This window comes from Pelodiscus sinensis, chromosome 4 (assembly GCF_052426305.1).
Source record: "Pelodiscus sinensis isolate ZL-2025 chromosome 4, ASM5242630v1, whole genome shotgun sequence".
NCBI lineage: Eukaryota > Metazoa > Chordata > Testudines > Trionychidae > Pelodiscus > Pelodiscus sinensis.
This window is the reverse complement of record NC_143055.1, coordinates 108,305,726-108,325,443: the sequence shown is the minus strand read 5'-3', so window position 1 is coordinate 108,325,443 and position 19,718 is coordinate 108,305,726. Positions and strand designations below refer to the sequence as shown.

General features: G+C 41.8%; 1 protein-coding gene across 3 annotated transcripts in view; it reads left to right on the top strand.

Moving 5' to 3' along the window:
• The window catches only part of SGMS2 (sphingomyelin synthase 2), a 62,637-nt gene that overhangs the window by 33,238 nt on the left and 9,681 nt on the right, over positions 1-19,718 (top strand). For all 3 annotated transcript variants that reach the window (XM_006119299.5, XM_075929704.2, XM_006119300.5), the window contains 2 exons: positions 16,952-17,621; positions 18,805-18,922. In XM_006119299.5, coding sequence (XP_006119361.1) covers positions 17,167-17,621; positions 18,805-18,922 — 573 coding nt within the window. In that variant the 5' untranslated portion in view covers positions 16,952-17,166. The remainder of the gene's footprint in view (positions 1-16,951; positions 17,622-18,804; positions 18,923-19,718) is intronic.

Below are 19,718 nucleotides of genomic sequence, written 5' to 3'. Positions count from 1 at the left end.
ACCCATCTACTGAAAGTCTGTGAACTTGTTTATGATGAAAAATAGAAATTTTAACTTGTTTCTCTTCAAATCAGCAGGTCCACAAATCTGACCCTTCCAAGATTCAAGGTCCCTTGGCTTAACCAGGGGATCTTGCATGATCTAAAAATCAAAAAGGAGTCATTTAGAAGTGGAAACCTAGGTCAAATTACAAAAGATTAATATAAACAAACACAAGTATGCGGGGCAAAATTAGAAAGGCAAAGGCACAAAACAAGCTAAATCCAGCTAGAGACATAAAGGGAAACAAGAAGACATTCTACAAATATATTAGATGCAAGAAGACGACTAAGGACAGGGTACGCCCATTGCTCAGTGAACTTGGAAATGGCAGAGGTGCTTAATCATGTCTTGGTTTTGGTTTTCACCAAGAAGATTGCTGGTGATGAGATGCCTAACAAAGTGAATCCCAGTGGAAAATGGGGTAGATACAGAAATTAAAATAAAGAATAAGTTACAAATTACTTAGGAGAAAATGGATGTCTTCAAGTCACCCGAGTGTGACAAAATGCGTCCTAGAATACATAAAGAGCTGATAGAGGAGATATCTGAGCTTTAGCTATCATCTTAGAAAAGTCATGGAAGTTTGGAAAGATTCCAGAAGACTGGAAAAGGCCAAATATAGTGGCCATATATAAAAAGGCAACTCGGGAAATTACAGACCAGTTGGCCTAACTTCTGTACCAGGGAGGATAATGGAGCAAGTAAATAAGGAATTTATCAGGAAACATATAGAAGATAAGGTGATGGGTGACAGCCAGCATCAATTTGTAAAGAACAAATAATCTCAAACCAATGTGATAACTTTCTTTGGGATAACAAGTCTTGTGGATAAGGGAGAAGCAATGGCGGTGGCATACTTAAACTTTTAGTAATGTATTTGATACGGTCTTGTATTAACTTCTTATCAATAAACTAGGCAAATACAACTTGGATGGGGCTACTATAACGTGAGATGCATAACCATTCTCTGATAGTTATTAATGGTTCACAATCCTGTTACAAGGGCATAATAAGTGGGGGCTCCACATTGATCTGTTTTGGGACCGGTTCTGTTCAGTATCTTCAACGATTTAGATATTGGCATAAAGAGTACGCTCATTAAGTTTGCAGATGATACCAAGCTGGGAAGGGTTGCAACTGCTTTGGAGGATAGGGTAATAATTCAAAATGATCTGGACAAACTAGAGAAATGGTCTGAGATAAATAGGATGAAGTTTAATAAGGACAAATGCAAAGTACTCTACTTAATAAAGAACCATCAATTTCACACACACCTTTCTGCACTACTTCTTCCTAGAGTCACTGGTTACAGTGGACCACAAGCTAAATGAGTTAACCTTGTGACATTGTTGCAAAAAAAGCACACATGATTCTGGGATGCATTAAGGGGAGTGTTGTGAGTGAGACATGAGAAGTCATTCTTCCACTCCATTCTGCACTGTTTAGGAGTGGCATACTCAGTTGAGGTATTTTATCCTGCTCTGGGCATACATTTCAAGAAAGATGTGGAGAAATTGGAGAGGGTCCAGATAAGAGCAACTAAAATGATTCAAGATCTACAAAACATTACTTATGAGGGAAGACGGAAAGAATTGTGCTTGTTTTTGTTTTAGAAAAGAGAAGACTGAGGGGGATATAATAGCAGTTTTCAAGTATCTAAAAGGGTGTAACAGGGAGGAGGGATAAAAATTGTTCTCCTTGGCTTCTGATGATAGGACAAGAAGCAACGGGCTTAAATTGCAGCAAGGCAGATTTAGGTTGAACAACAGGAAAAACTTCCTAACCAACATCTATCCGGAGTGATCTAGATGGTGCTTGGTCCTGCCGTGAGGGCAGAGGGCCGGTCTTGATGATCTCTCGAGGTCCCTTCCAGTTCTAGTGTTCTATGGTTCTAAGATCAGCGAGACTTGACACTTTGCAATAGCACATATTCTTACTACATTATCTGATACTAGTCTGTGGGACTTAGTCTCCCAGTACCTAGGCTAGTGTCCTAAAAACAGAACTATCCTTCCTCTTCTTTAGTGGAAAGCTATTTAAAGGACGGTTTACTTCCAGAGTTGCAAATAGACTAAAGATATGCTGGGCAGATCAATGTATTCGCTTATATAAAGAGGGAGGAGAAAGTTCAGGTAAGCAGAAGCACATTTATCCTGGAATAAGCAGTATGCGATCAGGACAACTAATTCTCCTGAGGCTAAAATGATGTAATCATCCTTATTGTTAAATGTGATAATATTTTCCTTGAATAGGACACTAAGTTTTTCAAGCAATTCTGTTTTAATTTTGCTAATCTATGAAGGTCTGAGCAGATAACTTTCACTAGTGTCAGAATATAGTCTTGTTACTCTAAAGCAGTGTTTTACTTCTGATGCCTCAGCAGCTGGATCATGAAGGGCTTCAGTAGACAACAGAGTTAGTCTACTATTCTCAATGTACTGTATTCCAGTTGTACAAACAGCTCAAGTGATTGATTTAGGTGGATTTTATACATACTCACTTGTGTCCCAATCCTGCTGCGCTTACACACATGTGTAACTTTAACGTGTATGAGAATTCTTGTGGAAGTCAATAGAAATACTCATATGAATAAAGCTGTGCATGTGCTTAAATCTTCATTGCTTCAGAGCCCTATAGCTGATCCCGCTCAATCTAAACGGATAACTCTTCCAATATGATATGAATTGTTACACCAATAGATCACCATCCTCTTCATTCCATGAGCACAGAAGGTAGGATGAGAAGACGTGCTCTGTATCAAGGGAGGCTTAGGTTAGCTATGAGGAAAGACTTTCTAACTATAAAGTTCCTATAGAGGTCTCCCATCCCTGGAGATTTTTAAACATGGGTTAGACAAAATACCTCTTAAGAATGACGAGGTTTATTTGATCCAGCAGAGGTCTGGATTGGATGACTTCTTGAGGTCCCTTTCATGTAAAATATTTTGGAGTACTAGAGATGGTAAAATAATTGCAGTTTCTGAGCTGTATTTTGCATACCCATTTGACACTTCTGGAGTGATTTCCAGGAAACATTATTTATTTCACCATGAGAGTGAATGTATCCGTTTATAAACAAATGATTTGTAACATAAAATACAAAATATGAAAAACTTCGGGAATATGTATGTCCTGTTGCTGGATGCTTTTTGGTTTTTATATCTAAAAATAATTGAAAACCATCCACTTGATATAGCTGCCAAGTATTTCATACAAAAAAATTGTTATAGTAGCTACAGTAATATACACCCTTGAAAAATACATACCAGTAACATTCCAGTTAATAAGAACTATGGAATAAAAAGTATGGAAATAATCAGTGAAGGAAATAAGGGTAAATATTGCAGTACCCTTACAACTCATAGATTGTGTTTAAAATGTAAGAGATGAAAATAGTTAGAATTTTCTGTGACTTCATTGAAATGGACTGGAGAGAGAGAAATATGCTGCCAAAATACTGTTTATTTGTTGCATAAAGAGGATACTGTGTACAAGATTTCACATGAAGACTATTTACTATTTCAGGCTTTGATCCTGCAATCTATTCTTTGTGGGCCGATCTCGATGCTCTCTCACAATGCAAGACTGAGGCCTAAATCAAAGCTAAGTCTCGGCTTGACAAAGCCCTGGCTGGGTTGATTTAGTTGGAACTGGTCCTGCCTAGAGCAGGGAGCTGGACTTGATGACCTTCTGAGGTCTCTTCCAGTTCTATGATTCTATGATCTTTAGCTCGATTACAAGAAAATGGTAGAAATTTCTCAAATTTTGAAACAAGTCATTTCTTCAATACAATTTTTTTTAAAAAACAGCCTTGTAATGTTTTTCTTTATCCATGCATAAGTCTGTGCAGCAATAGCTTTTGTACTTTGATACACACTATCATAATAGGAGCAATTACTTTTATGTAGTAGATGCTTTTTGGATTTATAATCCAACAGATGCAAGTGGAACCTTTACTGACATGATACACAAATGTAAAACATGTGCTTAAACAATCTGGCAGTGCTCTGTTTAATATGCTCTCTTGGACTATACTGTCAGCTACGTAAATAATGCCTGCACAGCTTTTTTTTAAATCCGTGCCTTTTGGAAGCTTAATAGAACAATCTGATTTAGTGATAATTATGTCCTTTGTCTTTGCCTTTTTTCTTTAGTTTCTAATGTAGCAGCAGTGCTTTCTGTTATTTATGCTGGTATTTATTTAGATACATATACAAGATCACTATAAGAGTGCTTCTGCATTTGGAATACATTTTTAAAAAGAGCTTTGTCATCCTTGGTGATATCATTGGGAATATGTACAACTCTAGGAGCAGTACTTCTTGGCTAGAGATCCCATACAAGGGGAAGAAGAGAGGCTTGTTTCAAAAAAGCTCTGGTTTTGTATTTGTTTATCTGAGAGGAGTAGAAGAGACTATGTAGTTCAGTGGATCATGTATAGTAAAACCTGTATTATCCGGCACGTTTGGGGATTAGGGCATTCCATTCCAGTTATCTAAAAATTCTGGTTATCTGAGGATCCCATCAACCTAGGGAAAATCAATGGACAATAATAGCAAAGTTCAAGTTTTTAATATTGGTAATTTTGTAGTGTGAGGCAGTTGGTCTCACAATTCTACTTTGAGTTAAAGATGATTAGTACTTCATAAATAAAAAATTAAGCCAATCATGGTAAACCAAGCCAGGCTTGTGTGCCTGAAGATGTGACAGTATTGTGGCTGGGGGCAATCCTGGTTAACAAAGTTTTCTGGTTAACAGTGTTGGATAACAAAGGTTTCACTGTATTGTCCTGGAAATCTGGACACCTAGGTTCTAATTATGGCTCTGCTCTTAATATGCTGTAGCACCTTGAATAAGTTTTCACCCATCTGTGCAGAATTTTCAAAAGTGCTCAACTTTCCTCTAATTCTGCTCCAAATTTTCAAGAACACTGCACCTCCATTTTTCCCACTGGTAAAATGGTGGTAATGGTTCTTTCCTTTTAAAAAAAAAAAAAAAACACTTGATGTATGGAAAAGCTCTTTTGTGATCTCACTAAGCTAGGGGGAGAGGTAGATACGCTGGAGGGCAGGGATAGGGTCCAGAGTGACATCAACAGAGGATTGGGCCAAAAGAAATCTGATGAGGTTCAACAAGGACAAGTGTAGAGTCCTGCACTTGGGACGGAAGACTCCCAAGCATTGTTACAGGCTGGGGACCAAATGGCTAAGTAGCAGTTCTTCAGAAAAGGACCTGGGGATTACAATGGATGAGAAGCTGGATATGAGCCAACAGTGTGCCCTTGTAGCCAAGAAGGCTCATGGCATATTAGGGTGCATTAGTAGGAGCATTGCCAACAGATCCAGAGAAGTGATTATTCCCCTTTATTTGGCATTGGTGAGGCCACATCTGGAGTATTGCGTCCAGTTCTGGGCGCTTCCCTCCCTTCTCCTCCTCCTCCCCCCCCCCCCACTATAGAAAGGATGTGGATGCATTGGAGAGGGTCCAGCGGAGGGCGAACAAAATGATTAGGGGGCTGGAGTGCATAACATATGAGGACAGACTGAGGGATTTGGGTCTGTTTAGTCCACAGAAGCGAAGAGTGAGGGGGGATTTGATAGCAGCCTTCAACTTCCTGAAGGGAGGTTTGAAAGAGGACGGAGAAAGGTTGTTCACAGTACTGACGGATGGTCTCAAGTTACAGTGGGAGAGTCTAGGTTGGATATTAGGAAAAACTATTTCACCAGGAGAGTGGTGAAGCACTGGAATGGCTTACCTTGGAAGGTGACGGAATCTCTATCCCTAGAGGTTAAGTCTCTGCTTGACAAAATGCTAGCTGGGTTGATTTAGTAGGGATGGTCCTGCGTTGGGCAGGGGGCTAGACTTGATGACCTCCTGAGATCTCTTCCAGCTCTATGATTCTGCCAGTTATAATGCATTTGGAAAGGTCACAGTTTGGTGTGATATTTATAGATATTCCCCATCACAATGTAAATCACTGTATGATAAACGATTGTTTGTACATACTATGATTTTAATGCGATTATATAGCATTTTTGGCAGGAAAAATGTGGCCTTGCAGATTCAGTTTATACCCTTATTTCTTGGCCTACTTTTAAAAATCCATATTTCCTTTTAAAGGACAAAACTATTTTTCTCTAACATTAGTGAAAAGATGTGATCATTTGTTGGCATGTGCTATTCAGATAGTTAGTCTCTCATTTTGGAAAACAGTGTTTTTCCCCAAGAGAGTGACGCCGCCTTCAGTTTTGAATTTTCTTTCACTAGCTGCTTTCCAAAAAAAGTGAATATCTTAATGGTGTTATGTTGTTGGGGGTCTGTTGCTTCTATTGTACAAATCTTGTGCTGGAAATTTCTGCTTCCTACACTAAGAACCGCTGCTGCATTTTATTTTTTTTAAGGGAAGGGGGATTTTAAATTTAGATATATGGTATGTTTAATCAGTGTAGATAAACAAACAGGAGGGAGTGTGAAAGGTGGGCAAAATAAGGATGTAGCTGCTTTGGAGGACTCTGCCATCTTCCTATTTATTAAGCAGATTTTTCCTTGGATCTACTCTGTTTCCTTCAATCGAGACTGCTACTGGCTCTTATTTCATTACCCAGACTTAATTGTATTTATATGTACTATAGTAACAACTATGTCAGTGGTCCTGGTTGAAACATAGTTGTCTGCTATCATGGGAAGTGAGAGATTAAAAAAAAAAATCTCATCAGGATAGATGTCAAGGGACCCTTTTGGAGTCCCTTCCCTTTTCTGATGTAGGATCTTCTTTCTCTTCCCTCCCCTTCCCCCCCCCCCCCCCATTTTTAAGACTAATTAGAGCACTTTCCTAACTTCTCTTGGTAACCATAAGACTAAGCACTTGAACTCTGAAACTTGGCAGTTTTGAGTTACAGAAATTTGTATAGCTCCTTTTTGTTTGTTTTTTTCTGTTCATGTGGGGTTGTATTCCCTAAGCTTTGCTCTGCCTTTTTTTTTTTTTTTTAAAGTCTAACTTGTAAATGGAAAGAAACTCAAACCACCAACTTTGACCTAGTTTAGGATAGACACCATGTGAAATGGCCCACTTTTTCCATAGTTTCAATTCAAAATGGTAACTAGTCATATTCACTGAACACTTTAGTTTTGGCCTGAGTTTCAAGTTAGTAAGATGACACAAGCAGTTGCCATGTGTTCATTATTACATTACATATTTCAAAAAGATCATTTCATACACAAAATAGAAGCTAAGTCAGGGAGGCACTGGTTTTCAGCCCAAGCCTTGAGAGCAGACAGCTTTGTTGGCTTAAGGAATAGAGCAAGTGCCAATTCATAAGAGATTGGTAAAACTCACAAGGAAACCAATCTAATATGCTGTCTTTGAGGTTTTCTGTATCTGTGTCTATTAAGCCTTTCTGTATAGACTGTGTCTCTTTCTACAGTGTGTAAAGTTTTTTGTATACCTTAAAGCATTTGGGATTAGTTTCATACCTTGTAATCTTTATTAAAATAAATCAAAAGGAGAAAGGGGAGGAACTCTTCTAAATGAGATGTTATCCACCCTTTGGTTGCATGACAAATATATACATCATGTAATATGGTTTGTATGTCAATATCTAGATTAGTAAAAAAAAAAAAAAAAAGCACAATACATGCTAGACACATCTTTGACCTGCAAATATAGTGGCCTAGAATCAGATCCAAACCACTCACTAAAGTGAATGGTTGTCTTTATGTTAATTTCAGTGGGATTCAGCTCAGACCCTCAGCCTGAGCTCAGGCTATGCCTACACTGCCCCCATTTTGCACAAATATGCAAAATGTGCCTCATTTGCATAATTAATGGGGTTCCGTTTTTGTGAAAGAGGCTTTTGCGCAAAAAGGAACCAGCTACAGAGCTCCTTTTTCACCAAAAACCCCTCTTGCGCAAGAGCCATTCTGCCGCATTTTTTTTTCCAGGAAGAATGGCTCTTGCGCAAAAACAGAGCCTCATTAATTTTGCAAATGAGGCGTGGCGATATTCCATGCTTTGCCTCATTTGCAGTGTCGACCTAGCCTCAGTGATTACCACCATGACCATTCGTTTAAAATGGAGTACTTGTAATAACTGTGCCTGGTAATAACTGTCTGTAGGATTAGGCTCTTAATTAGATTTTAAATACCCTGTCCTAGTATAGATATAAGCTTCATGATTACTGTTTAATTCATTAAATTGTCAATGCAGATATCATTGAAGGAAAAAGTAAAAGGCAACTTAGTAACTTACAGTAAGTAGGGGTGTGTGTGCGCGCGCACACACACACACACACACACGCGTATGTTGAAACTCTCTAAACCAGGACACTCTCTGATCTGGCAACCTCTGTGGTCTGGCACATAGTCCCAGTGGAGAGCCAGCATAATTTCATAGGAAATGTTTACACGTGACTTATTTTCTGCTGTGATTTGTACACAATATTATATTTATACTTCTATGATTTTTCTTAACAATTAATGTTCGCTACCTCAACATTGAGGATGTGTGCATGAAGAAGTAGGTAGCTAAAATGGAGTTTTACGTAGCTTTGAATAAATTTTTCAAAGAGAGCACATATTAAAATAAGGATTTTGCTTTATTTTGAGAAATTCAGCTATATAAATTGTTGCATTTTGTGTGTACATTTATTATGTAGGAATAGATTTTTCTTTTTCAATAAAACAATGAACTTTATCTCAGAAGTTAGTCTCTCTAATAGTTCTGAGATTTTATCCTTTTTGCTTTTTCTCTACTATATTGAGTTTAGAAGGGTTTTTGTTCTTTCATCTATAGTGATCAGAGGGAGTGTGAATCTTCTCGCTAAGTAGGTTAGTTTTCAGAAAGTGACCTGTGAGAAATATATAGAAAATGAGGATTAAATACAAAAAATGAAAGACTTCATTATGAATGTTGCATTAATCTGATCTATTAACATAATTTAGAGTTGTAGTTAAATTCTGGTGGCAGAAACTGGAGCCAGACTTGTGGGAAAGTTTTTGTTTGTTGGTTAGTTTGTTTTTAAATGTTGCTATTGTATTTTTATTTAAAAAGTGCCTACATGCTTATTTAGTGCTTTACTAAAATAAGACTAAGAAGGTGTGTGGGTGGGTGGGGGGGGTGGGGGTGGTGTGTGTGTGTGTGTGTGTGTGTGTGTGTGTGTGTGTAAAATAACACTGTAGTGTGTGTGATTGGTTTATGTTCCACCTCCAAAAAGAAAATCATGGTTACATATTTACCTAAGCATAGAAATCCCTGACTTCTATTCATGCCTCTTCAAAGCCTAGGTGAAAACCAAATCCTTGAACATAGGCTTGGGCTGAATTTAAACACTGAGAGAAATAGGCACAATTCAGTGGAATTTTGCTTTCTTATGCTGGAAATAAATGTGGCCTATAGTGTTCATTTTTAGAGTAGAATACAATGATGTATTCAATCCTGTAATTCTTTTTTACACACATACATACTACAGCAGTCAACAGGTGCTCTTTCACCATGCTTCCACAAAAATACACTAACTGCAAGTTCTGAATAAACTTAAACAACAAAAGGTCTGGTAGCACTTTATATACTAACAAAACTTATAGATGGTACCATGAGCTTTCTTGGGCACAGCCCACTTCAGATGACCAGAGTTTTGAGTCCAGGATGTGTCACCTGCTTTAAAGTAATGTTTCAGTAGCATAGAGGCAAGGTTGACTTTATTTATGCAGAAGTTATGTAATATCTTTGTCTATTTCGAAGACTTTTACAATCGATACTTCAGTATCTAGGCTTCAGCTTTGTTTTGACAGCAGTAATATTGCCATGCAAAAGGTTAAGTAACATCATTGTTCTACTTCAGTAGAATTTCAAGATTAAGGAAGCATATCCTGTATGGGGCATTGCTCTTGGTATGTTTGTAATTCCACCCACTGATCAAAGAAAATGAAAACAAAGGTAAGACAGAGCAAATATTTAGTGATTAGAACATACGGTGAGTACCAGTCACAGATCAGATTTAATTACTGTTTTCCCATATTGAATGATTTGTCTATTTTGAGGCATAATTGTAACCACCTTTCTCATATTGCTACAGATATTGTATTTTTGTTTCTTAACCCAACCATGAAACAAATATATGAACCTAATATTAGGATGGCTCAGAATCTTGATGAGGATATGAAAACTTTGGAAGTAAAAGTTATGGGTTTGAATATATGTCAGGTCAAAAGTGGCTTAGTCATTGGCTTCAGATAGTATGAACAGCTATCTTAAGCTAGTTGTCATTTGGAGATGTCCACGTTATGATCGCTTTGTGCTGATGTCTTAAGGATTAGAGATAGTGCAGTGATTAGAATGCTAGCCGGAGACTACTGATGATTCTTACTCAGATTCAAAAACTTCCTTGACACACATTGTGTGAGCTTGTGCTGATTAGTTTTCTGTACTTCAGTTTCCTATCTGTAGAATGGGAATAATGGCACTTCTGTTCCTCACAGGAGTATTGTCAGGATCAACACAAAGATGATAAAGTACTCAGATGCTACAGTGATGGGAGGAACGCACACATCGAAACGCCGTAAACCAGGACTCTCTGATCTGGCAACCTCTGTGGTCTGGCACTGATGTTGCAGGACCAAATAGTCCCGATGGAGGAATCCCTGCAGGGCCAGCAATACAGTGGCCTGCATGCAGCAAGCTGCCAGCAGGGCCACTCAGCACATGGCAGTGGGGTTGCCCAGCAGAGCTAGGAGACCTGGTGCGTAGCTGCTTGGCAGGGCTGGGAGCTGCAGTAGTAGAGATGTCAGTGGGCCACAGGAGCCCCAGTGCACAGCTGCACAGTGGGGCCAACAGCAGCAGCAGCTACCCAGGGTGGCAGGGAAGCCCTAGGGACCGGGCCAGGGCTGGGGGGGGAGGAGGGGCAGTGATAGTGGCTAGAAACGACCTCCCCTAGTCTAGCAAAATCCCTCACTGGAACCATTCAGGGCCCAGGGATGACAGACCAGGGAGGGCCAACCTGTAGCTAAGATAAATAAAAGTGTCTCATGAAACCAGTTAGCAGTCCAGATAGAGAAGCAAAGGTCTTGAATGGTTTCTGTAGAACACAGATAATTTAGTGGGGCATAGAGTGACCAGATAGCAAGTGTGAAAAATCGGGACACTTTTGTGGTGGGGGTAGAGGGCTGTAGTTGGCAGGTGTAAGACACAATCCTGGATATCCGGATGTTTGGTCACCCTAGTGGGGCAACATAGAGGAAGCCTGCCTTGCTGCTGCCTGTTGAGTATCTGTTATGTAAATAAGCACCTATCCAACACCAAATTAACTTGATCTATTGTGCTTTGGAGGTCTCGGGGGGCCCCCCCCTTGACAGGGGTTGCCACCTGCCTCCAAGGCATCATCCAACCAACCGGGGCCTCGGCCCCAAAGCGTGATGCCCTCTTTTGGGGGAAATATGGCCTCCCGGCCTAGTCCACAGTTTACAGGCCCAGAAGCCTAGTCCACAGTTCAGTGTCTGTTACCCTGGTCCCCACTCGCCGGGGTCTCGGGCAGCAGGGTAGGGGGGCCCGGGCCCTCCCTCTCCACCGGGCCCCGACCCAGGGCCCTAGTAGTGGCGGGCGGTTCCCACCACTGGCTCGGCAGGGGCTCCTCCCTGCAACGCCCCGACCCCTCAGGGGCTTCTACAGCTCCCTGCCCTGGGTCGCTTCCTACCCCCTGCTCCCGGCCCGGCGCCGTCCCACCTGTCGGCGTCGGTCGACTGCTGGACTGGTACTTCCCCTGGCAGCCTCAGAGTTGGCAGAGTCTGGTGCTCGGGTCACGGGGGTCGGTCGGCAGCTCCGGCATTGGGGCCGAGCCCGGCTGAGGCCCGTCAGCAGCGCGCTCAGCTCCCTTGGCTACTCCCTCTCTGGCCAGTGGTTGCTAGCTCCAGCTCAGGTCGCAGTCTGCCCCTTCTGAGCAGGCCAGCAGCCTTTTATCTCTCTGCTCCCCTCGGAGCATGCCCAGTAGGGCTGTGTGGGTGGGGCCTTCTCCGCCCCTGACCCCAAGTGGTTTCCCTGGGCTTTAGTGCGGGGTGGGGCTGCCCCATCCAAGGGGGTTAGAATGTGGAGAAACATTTAAGTTTCCTAAGTTTATACGGGCAGTCCCCGGGTTACGTACAAGATAGGGACTGTAGGTTTGTTCTTAAGTTGAATCTGTATGTAAGTCAGAACTGGCGTCCAGATTCAGCCGCTGCTGAAACTGACCAGTGGCTGACTACAGGAAGCCCGAGGCAGAGTTGCTCTGCCCCGGGCTTCCTGGAATCAGCCTCTGTTCAGTTTCAACAGCCTGAATGTGGACGCCAGTTCCGACTTACATACAGATTCAACTTGAGAACCCCAGGCATCCCCAAGTCAGCTGCTGCTGAAACTGATCAGCGGCTGATTCCAGGAAGCCCAGGGCAGAGCAACTCTGCCTCAGACTTCCTGTAGTCAGCGCTGGTCAGTTACAGCAGAGGCTGACTTGGGGACGCCTGGGGCAGAGCAGCTGGGGTGCTGCCGGGTTGGTCCAGTAGCGCCCAGAGCAGTGCTGCGGGACCAACCAGCAGCGCCCCAGCTGCTCTACCACAGGCGTCCAGAGAAAAGCCTGGTCTGCTGGGGGGGGTGGGGAGTACTAGCTGCGGCGGCCCGCCCCCCCCCCCAGCAGACCAGGGAGACGCGGGCGGTGGACCGAGATGCACCGCGGTCCTGCCACCCGGGTCCTCCACGGCTTTGCTCCACGTCTCCCTGGTCTGCTGGAGACCAGCAGACCAGGGAGACCAGCAGACCAGGGAGACGGGGAGCAATGCCACGGAGCACATCGGCAGCGGACAGCCCAGACGCGCCGCGGCTGTCCCGCTGCCGGCGTCCTCAGAGGCTTTGCTCCCCGTCTCCCTAGTCTGGGAGACGCGGAGCAAACCCGGTTCGTAACTGCGGATCCGTAAGTCGGATCCGCGTAACTCGGGGACTGCCTGTATGTTCACAAATGTAGAAATATGTTAGAGTTGGACAGGAAATGATTTTCCCACCCCACGAAAATGTTCATATTCTCAGTTTCATCCTAGTGCAGGTCTTTTGACGCTTTGTTTTTTGTTCCCACCTCAAAAAAATCGCCAATAAATCGGTTAGGGTACTCACTTGGGATGTGAGGACCCAGGGTCTACAGGTTGAATCTCTGTAAACTGGGACTCCCTGATCTGGCAATTTCTGTGGTCCGGCAGGTCCACAGACGTTCCAGGGTCAGTGTGCGCTGGTGAAGGGCAGGCAGCTGGGCTCCCCACAGTGGGGGCTTGTCTGTGGCCAGGCTCAGACAGGAGCATGGTGCTCAGGGAGCTGGGCTGCCTGGTGTAGCAGGAAAGCAAGTGAGGGGACCAGCAGGGCAGTGAAGCCAGTGGGACAGAGGGGAGCCAGCCACAAGGCCGGCTGCTGGTCCAGGGTTATAGAGACTGGTAGCAGAGGTGCCAGATAAGACCACCCTGGTTCAGCAAAATCCGTTATTCGGGACTGGTCAGGTCTCAAGGGTGCCGGACCAGGAGGTCCAACCTGTAGTCCCTGTTCTGCCTGATTCACACTTGCATCTGTCTCCAACATCCCAGGTGAATAGATTAATCACTAAACTGTAGCTCTTCTGGAGTGGGTCTTGACCAGTGGCCCTGACCAGAAATTCCATCCTGGATCTGGGAAACCTTTCCTGACGAGTTTCATATTGACAAATTGTACTTTTTTTGAGGCAGCGCTGAGCACCCCCCTCATGGCTAGAGGTACTGTTGGAGTCACTGCCACAGTTTCTCCTTTTAGCTGCTCAGTAACTCCCATAACACCATCCAAAAAATAATTGAAAATCTTCCTTTCTGGAGTCCAATTTAGTTAATCTCTGCACACATTGGCTCTCCAGGCCCCATTCCCAGTTGAGTGTCATTCTCTCCCTTTTAAGAAGTCCCCAGCCTTCCTTCCTTGAGAAGGGTCTTGGTTTACCAGCTTTCAATTCTTTACATGGCTGGACCTCAGCCTTGAGGCTTTGATTTCCAAATTCTCCTGGTGTGGCTTAGCTAGAACTGTGAATAACCTAGCACAGTTCCCTAGTTTCAAGGTTTTCCCTGCAGGAGGATTTCACATTCTCTCTGCAGTTTCTGCCGCTTTTGTAATCTGGGTTGACTAATTCCAGATTTTTCAGTCGTTAAAGGGCAAGCCAACCTGTTACAGACCATCTAATGCATTTTTCCTGTTACTGCAGTATTGTGTCCTATTGATGGTTCAATCCTACCATTTAGGTTCAACCCATAGTAAGGGATCTCTCCTTTAGGTCCTTGGTGAATGGTAGGAAAACACTTGTGCCCTTAGCTTTCTATGGTGTGCATCACATTCCTGCCTACTATGCCTCTGTACTGTGATGGCTTCAGTCACAAAGCTCCCCTTGAGATTTTCATTTGATTTGCTTGAAATACCACTGACCCGCCTTTCAGGGTGTCCTGCCACCCTGTTTTGCTGAGCCAGTCCCTCTAACTCCCGAGCAGTGGCACAGAGACAGGGTTACAGCCCCCCAGCAGAGGAATACAGAAACTGAGATCAGCTCAGCTCTAGGAAGGATCACGCAAAAGGACTTGCCACAACATCCAGGTGCACACCCCCAAAGGGACCAGAACCCCAGATAAATTCCTCTTACTCTGTAAGCTCATAAAATGTTCATCCTCTTTATCATTGCAAGAGAGAGATTCACAGCTGTTTACCTGCCGGGGTCTTTTTTTTTTGGGGGGGGGGGAAACAATTATTTACACTTGGTTTATTAATAAACAAAAGTGATTAATATAAGCATTTGCTTATTGGATAGTAGACTAGTGGCTTACATCCCTAGGTCCACCCCTGCCAAACTTCATGTCCCTCCTTCAACACGTATGGGAGCTAAAGCATTTCAAAGAAAGTCTCAAGAATTATTTTTAACTCTTGGGGGGGGGGGGAGGAGATTTTGCTTCTTGCCTCATTCTTGGAGATGGCTTTAACTCATTTTGGTGGAAAATTCCTCTCCCTTGTCCCCTTCTCTCCCCCCCAATAAAACAAACAAGTGAAAAAACCAAGAACCAGAAAAGCCTGAGACAGATGCATAGGAAATTTTGGCCCAGATGATTGGTTTTGCAAACTTCTAAGCTACTGAAAGGAGGTCTTCATATGGGAAGTGTAGGGAACCTTCGCTGTCAGTCCACCTATATTGCTAGGAGTTGAGTAAAATTTATGGAAAGAGACATCTTCAAACCTACTAGGGGAATAATACAATCTTTACATGGCTGTATTAGATTTTTTTCCTTTCACGATTAAACCTCACCCAATTATTATACTGACAATTTTGTCTTTGTCCTTTTTCTTAGTCGTTATTTTTCATCTAAATTAAATTAGAAGAAATTTGTATTGTTCATTTGTCTAACGTAAGGCCATAGACTTGCCTCCATTATTATGATGCAGAAAGGCAGAATAGTTCAACCTGGGCAGAGAAGGACTTTTGTACTTAGAAGTGGAACGTTCTTATACACTACTGCATAGCTCATCGTCTCCTGTTTGCAGCTGTTATACCAGGGCATTCTCATCTGCTGCAAGAGACATAGCTGAGAGAAATCAGATGAGCAGCTGTTCTATGAAGCATGCCCTCCTCTTAGGGCAACAGAACTTACAATTCAAAATAAAGCCTCAGAAGTTACTGCTGTCCTCATTAAATCCTTCTCTGTGGCTTTTAGATACTGCCAGGGTAATATTGGGGAAAAAGCCAGCCAATGGCAGTATGCCAAGTTGCTTAGATGTACTGCAGCTACTGTGAGCGTCCTAAATGGGAGCATTAAGTAGACAAGATTTTTGTCATGTATTTAGTGATTATTCCCATGGGCTTCACTTGCTCTGTGTGTTTGGAGGCCTTGCCTGCTCCTCAGTCCCAGCTCTGAGAAGATAAAATGGTAGGTGGGTGATAGGACTTTTGTTACATGTAGGGTTGCCAGGAATCCATTTTTTTGACCAGGATGCCTGGTTAAGCATGGGGGAGGCAGGTGGGGCATTGCCCTCTTGAAACTGCAAGCCGTGGACAGGCACCGAATTTGCTACCCTTCCTGTGTGGCTCAGTTGGCCTTACTGGAACTTAACTCCCGCCTCTTCCCCACTCCCCCCCCCCCCCCCCCCCACATACACACAGTATAGAAGTCAGACTCCTCATATGATCGCAAATGTAAAAGAGAACGGTAAATGAAACCACTAACATACTTAAACTTACGCTTGGCTTTAAGTGTTTGCTAGATTGGTGCTGTGTGCTCAGCACCTTGCAGAATCAAGCCCAAATAGTGGATATTTTATTCTGAATTTCTGGCCCATTCTCAGGGCTCAATAGGCCATTTGTCAATGTTATGGACGTAATTGACTAATTCCTGGTACAATCTCCATACAGTTATGTGGAATTCAATAGGGTTACTTTGGGATGTAAGCCAGCATGGAATTCTGTTAAGAGTGTTCACATTTTAATATGGTCGATGTCTGGGAAATCTTGACCTGTAATTCTGCTGTTGAGAATTCGAAAAATCACCACTATCATTAATCTTAGCTCTTGCTGAAGCTGTGTAAATACTGGTGCTTTGCTTTTTTTTTTTTTTTTTTTTTTTTTTCTGAGGGGTGAGGACAAGATTGATAGCAGCCACTGTATTAATTGTAATGAGTCAAGATCAAAGCAAAGTTATTCAACTTTAAATTGAGAGTTAATATTATCTATGCGGATTAAATTAGTGAGTGTTGTAATACCACCTACTATTTTGTTTGCTCTGTTTCCCCAGCTTCCATGTGATGCCAATCATTTTGATATTTAGAATGCAGATTTCCCTAAGCTGTTAGTGTTTCATTTGTTCATTGTCTTGTTGTCAACTGTATGGTTTCTCAATATGATTTTGTTCTTTTACAGATGATACGTTAAAAGTTTAGAGGAAAAACCTGAGATTTGTTTCTAAGATCTGTTGCTGAACTGAGAAGAGAAAAAAGCAGAATGGAGAACTTCTGAAGATTTTTATTAGAGAACAAAAGTCAACTGGAAACATAAGGTGGACTTAAAGGAGTAAGGAATTTTACAAGGCATCCAGAAATTAATAATTCCTTGGTTTGGCTCAAAGTCGTGGGACAATGGATACCATTGAGACTGCAAAGCTTGAAGAGCACATGGAAGGTCAGAACAATGACACTTCAAATGGTTATGTTCGACCCACCTTATCAGTCAATGAAGATAGCAAAAATGGCAACAGCAAACCAAAGGGTTTACCGAATGGTTTGCGGAAAGGCACAAAGAAATATCCAGATTATGTTCAGATTTCTATGCCTGCTGAATCTAGGAACAAATTTCCTTTGGAATGGTGGAAAACAGGCATTGCCTTTGTATATGCGCTCTTCAATTTAATTCTAACGACTGTCATGATCACAGTGGTTCATGAGAGGGTACCTCCCAAGGAGCTCAGTCCTCCATTGCCAGATAAGTTCTTTGATTATATTGATCGTGTGAAATGGGCTTTTTCTGTATCAGAAATAAATGGAATGATACTAGTTGGATTATGGCTAACCCAGTGGCTATTTCTCAGATACAAGTAAGTAGTTACATTTATCTCTGTTTGTTTCTACTTAGTAACAGAATTTGCTTCTGCCTTCCTTACATTTTCCATGAGTAGTTACACTTCCCAAAATGAGTACAGGTAAAGAATGTTGAAACAGAATGTTTAAAGGAATCTTGGATCTAGACTCTGCATCCATGAGTGAGAGTGCAGTGGGCTTGAAACCCACAATTGTTTCATGAAAAAAGAAAAGGGGGGGTTCAATGTTTTGTTTTTATTCTTATGCAGAATAAAACAAGACCTCTTCAGAGAGCAAGGGCCTGAACTTTGATCTATCACATCACCACAGAACAATTCAACTACCAAGTGATTGGCTATTCTGCTTTCTGGCTAGAAATTCCATTGTGTACTTCAGACCTTATAGATAACTTTTTTTTTATTCAAGTGATATCATTCTGCAAAACACTTCTGTTTTGACTAAACTGTGTCTTTGACAGAAAGTGCTGAGAGAATTTAGTGCCCTAAATAGAGCTGAATAAAACATTTTTCCATGAAATGTTTTTAAAGTTTGACAACACACTAGACAGTTCACTAGCATTAGATGTGGACGCTCAAGCTAGTCACAGCTCTGAGAACGCCAACTCATCTTTTTTTCCAGCCCATCTCTTCTGTTTCTTGGAGAAAAATCTCTACAGAAACTTGAAAGGAAAACAGACTTTATTTGACATGGGATTGAAAATGAAAGAAATTACAAAATTCCCAAGCAAAATAAAACCAGCTATCCAAACACCTGTGCTATTAAATAGGCCTGAATTTACTTCTGGTCTAGTGGTAAACAAAACCAAACCATTACTTGTGCAGCAATTTCTTTTTCTTCTCTCAACTAGAGCATACTCAGGTCTCAATTTCTGACAGCTTCTCTCACTAAGCCTATGAGAGACAATCCAGAAAGATGTGTCCATACATCAAATATTTTGTGTGTGTCTCAAATCTCCTATGGAAGCAGTTCTGTTGAACTTTGTTTTCATATTGGTTGGATCAAAGTTAAAAACTGTAACTTAAAATTTAGGCTGTTAATTGTTTAATGAGGCTTAAGCTGAGGCTTAAGCTAAGCCAGTGGCACTGAAGGCCTCTCACTTCTTGACAAGTAAATGTATCTTGTCTTTCATTTTATGCTTAAAAAAACCTTTCTTCCTTCTCCCTCTGTCCTTGTTTTCAGGTCGATAGTGGGGCGCAGGTTCTTTTTTATAATGGGAACTTTGTACCTGTACCGCTGTATTACCATGTATGTTACCACTCTACCTGTCCCTGGAATGCATTTTCAGTGTGCTCCAAAGGTAAGAAATCTTGGTGTTGGCCAAAATATTATACCAAATACAGTGTCTGAAAAAGACATATTGGGATATTCATTTATTTTAATAAGATAAATATTTCTCCACATATTATATGATAGTCTTCAGAGAGAAGTGTGGCATATCTAAATATGAAGAGAACTGCTAGGTTTTTGACATTTTAGTTTGGTACGTTGCTGTTAGTAAGGCAGGATTTTGTGAACACTAAGCATCTTTTAGGAGGAGAGTGCCCAAGAATAGTACTGCAGCAGATTGTCCATTTCATTCTTGGTTTTATGAACATATAGATTCACCAGGTTTATTCCAGTTTGGACTATATTTAAGTCAGACATCTAGATTTTTTTTTTTTTTTTAATCTGAAACCTGCATAATATACTGACTATGCTTTGTCAACTGAAAGACAAACCAGCTGCTTGCAGGACAAGCCAGCAAAGCCTTGCATTGCAGCTAGATTTTTGAGGCAAATCTTGTCAGCATGTTTGCCGGTGATCATGTTTTGACCAGGGCTGTCTGGGGCTTTTAAATCCAGTCTAGGCAGGTGACGCTTGTGGCAAAAGGTACGTAAACATAGCAAAAACAAATTCTCAAAAGCAAATATTTGTGGAAATTTGATTATTTGTCGGTGGTACAGTAGAACTAAATGATAAAGTACTCTAAATGTTAGAGCAAATGTGAGTGGTGAACTGCCTCATGTTTCTGTTACCGTAACTCCAGGTCACTAAGCTAAGATTCCATAGCATCTTTCAAACGATTGTGTTGATTTTTGGAAGTTTTTCTAATA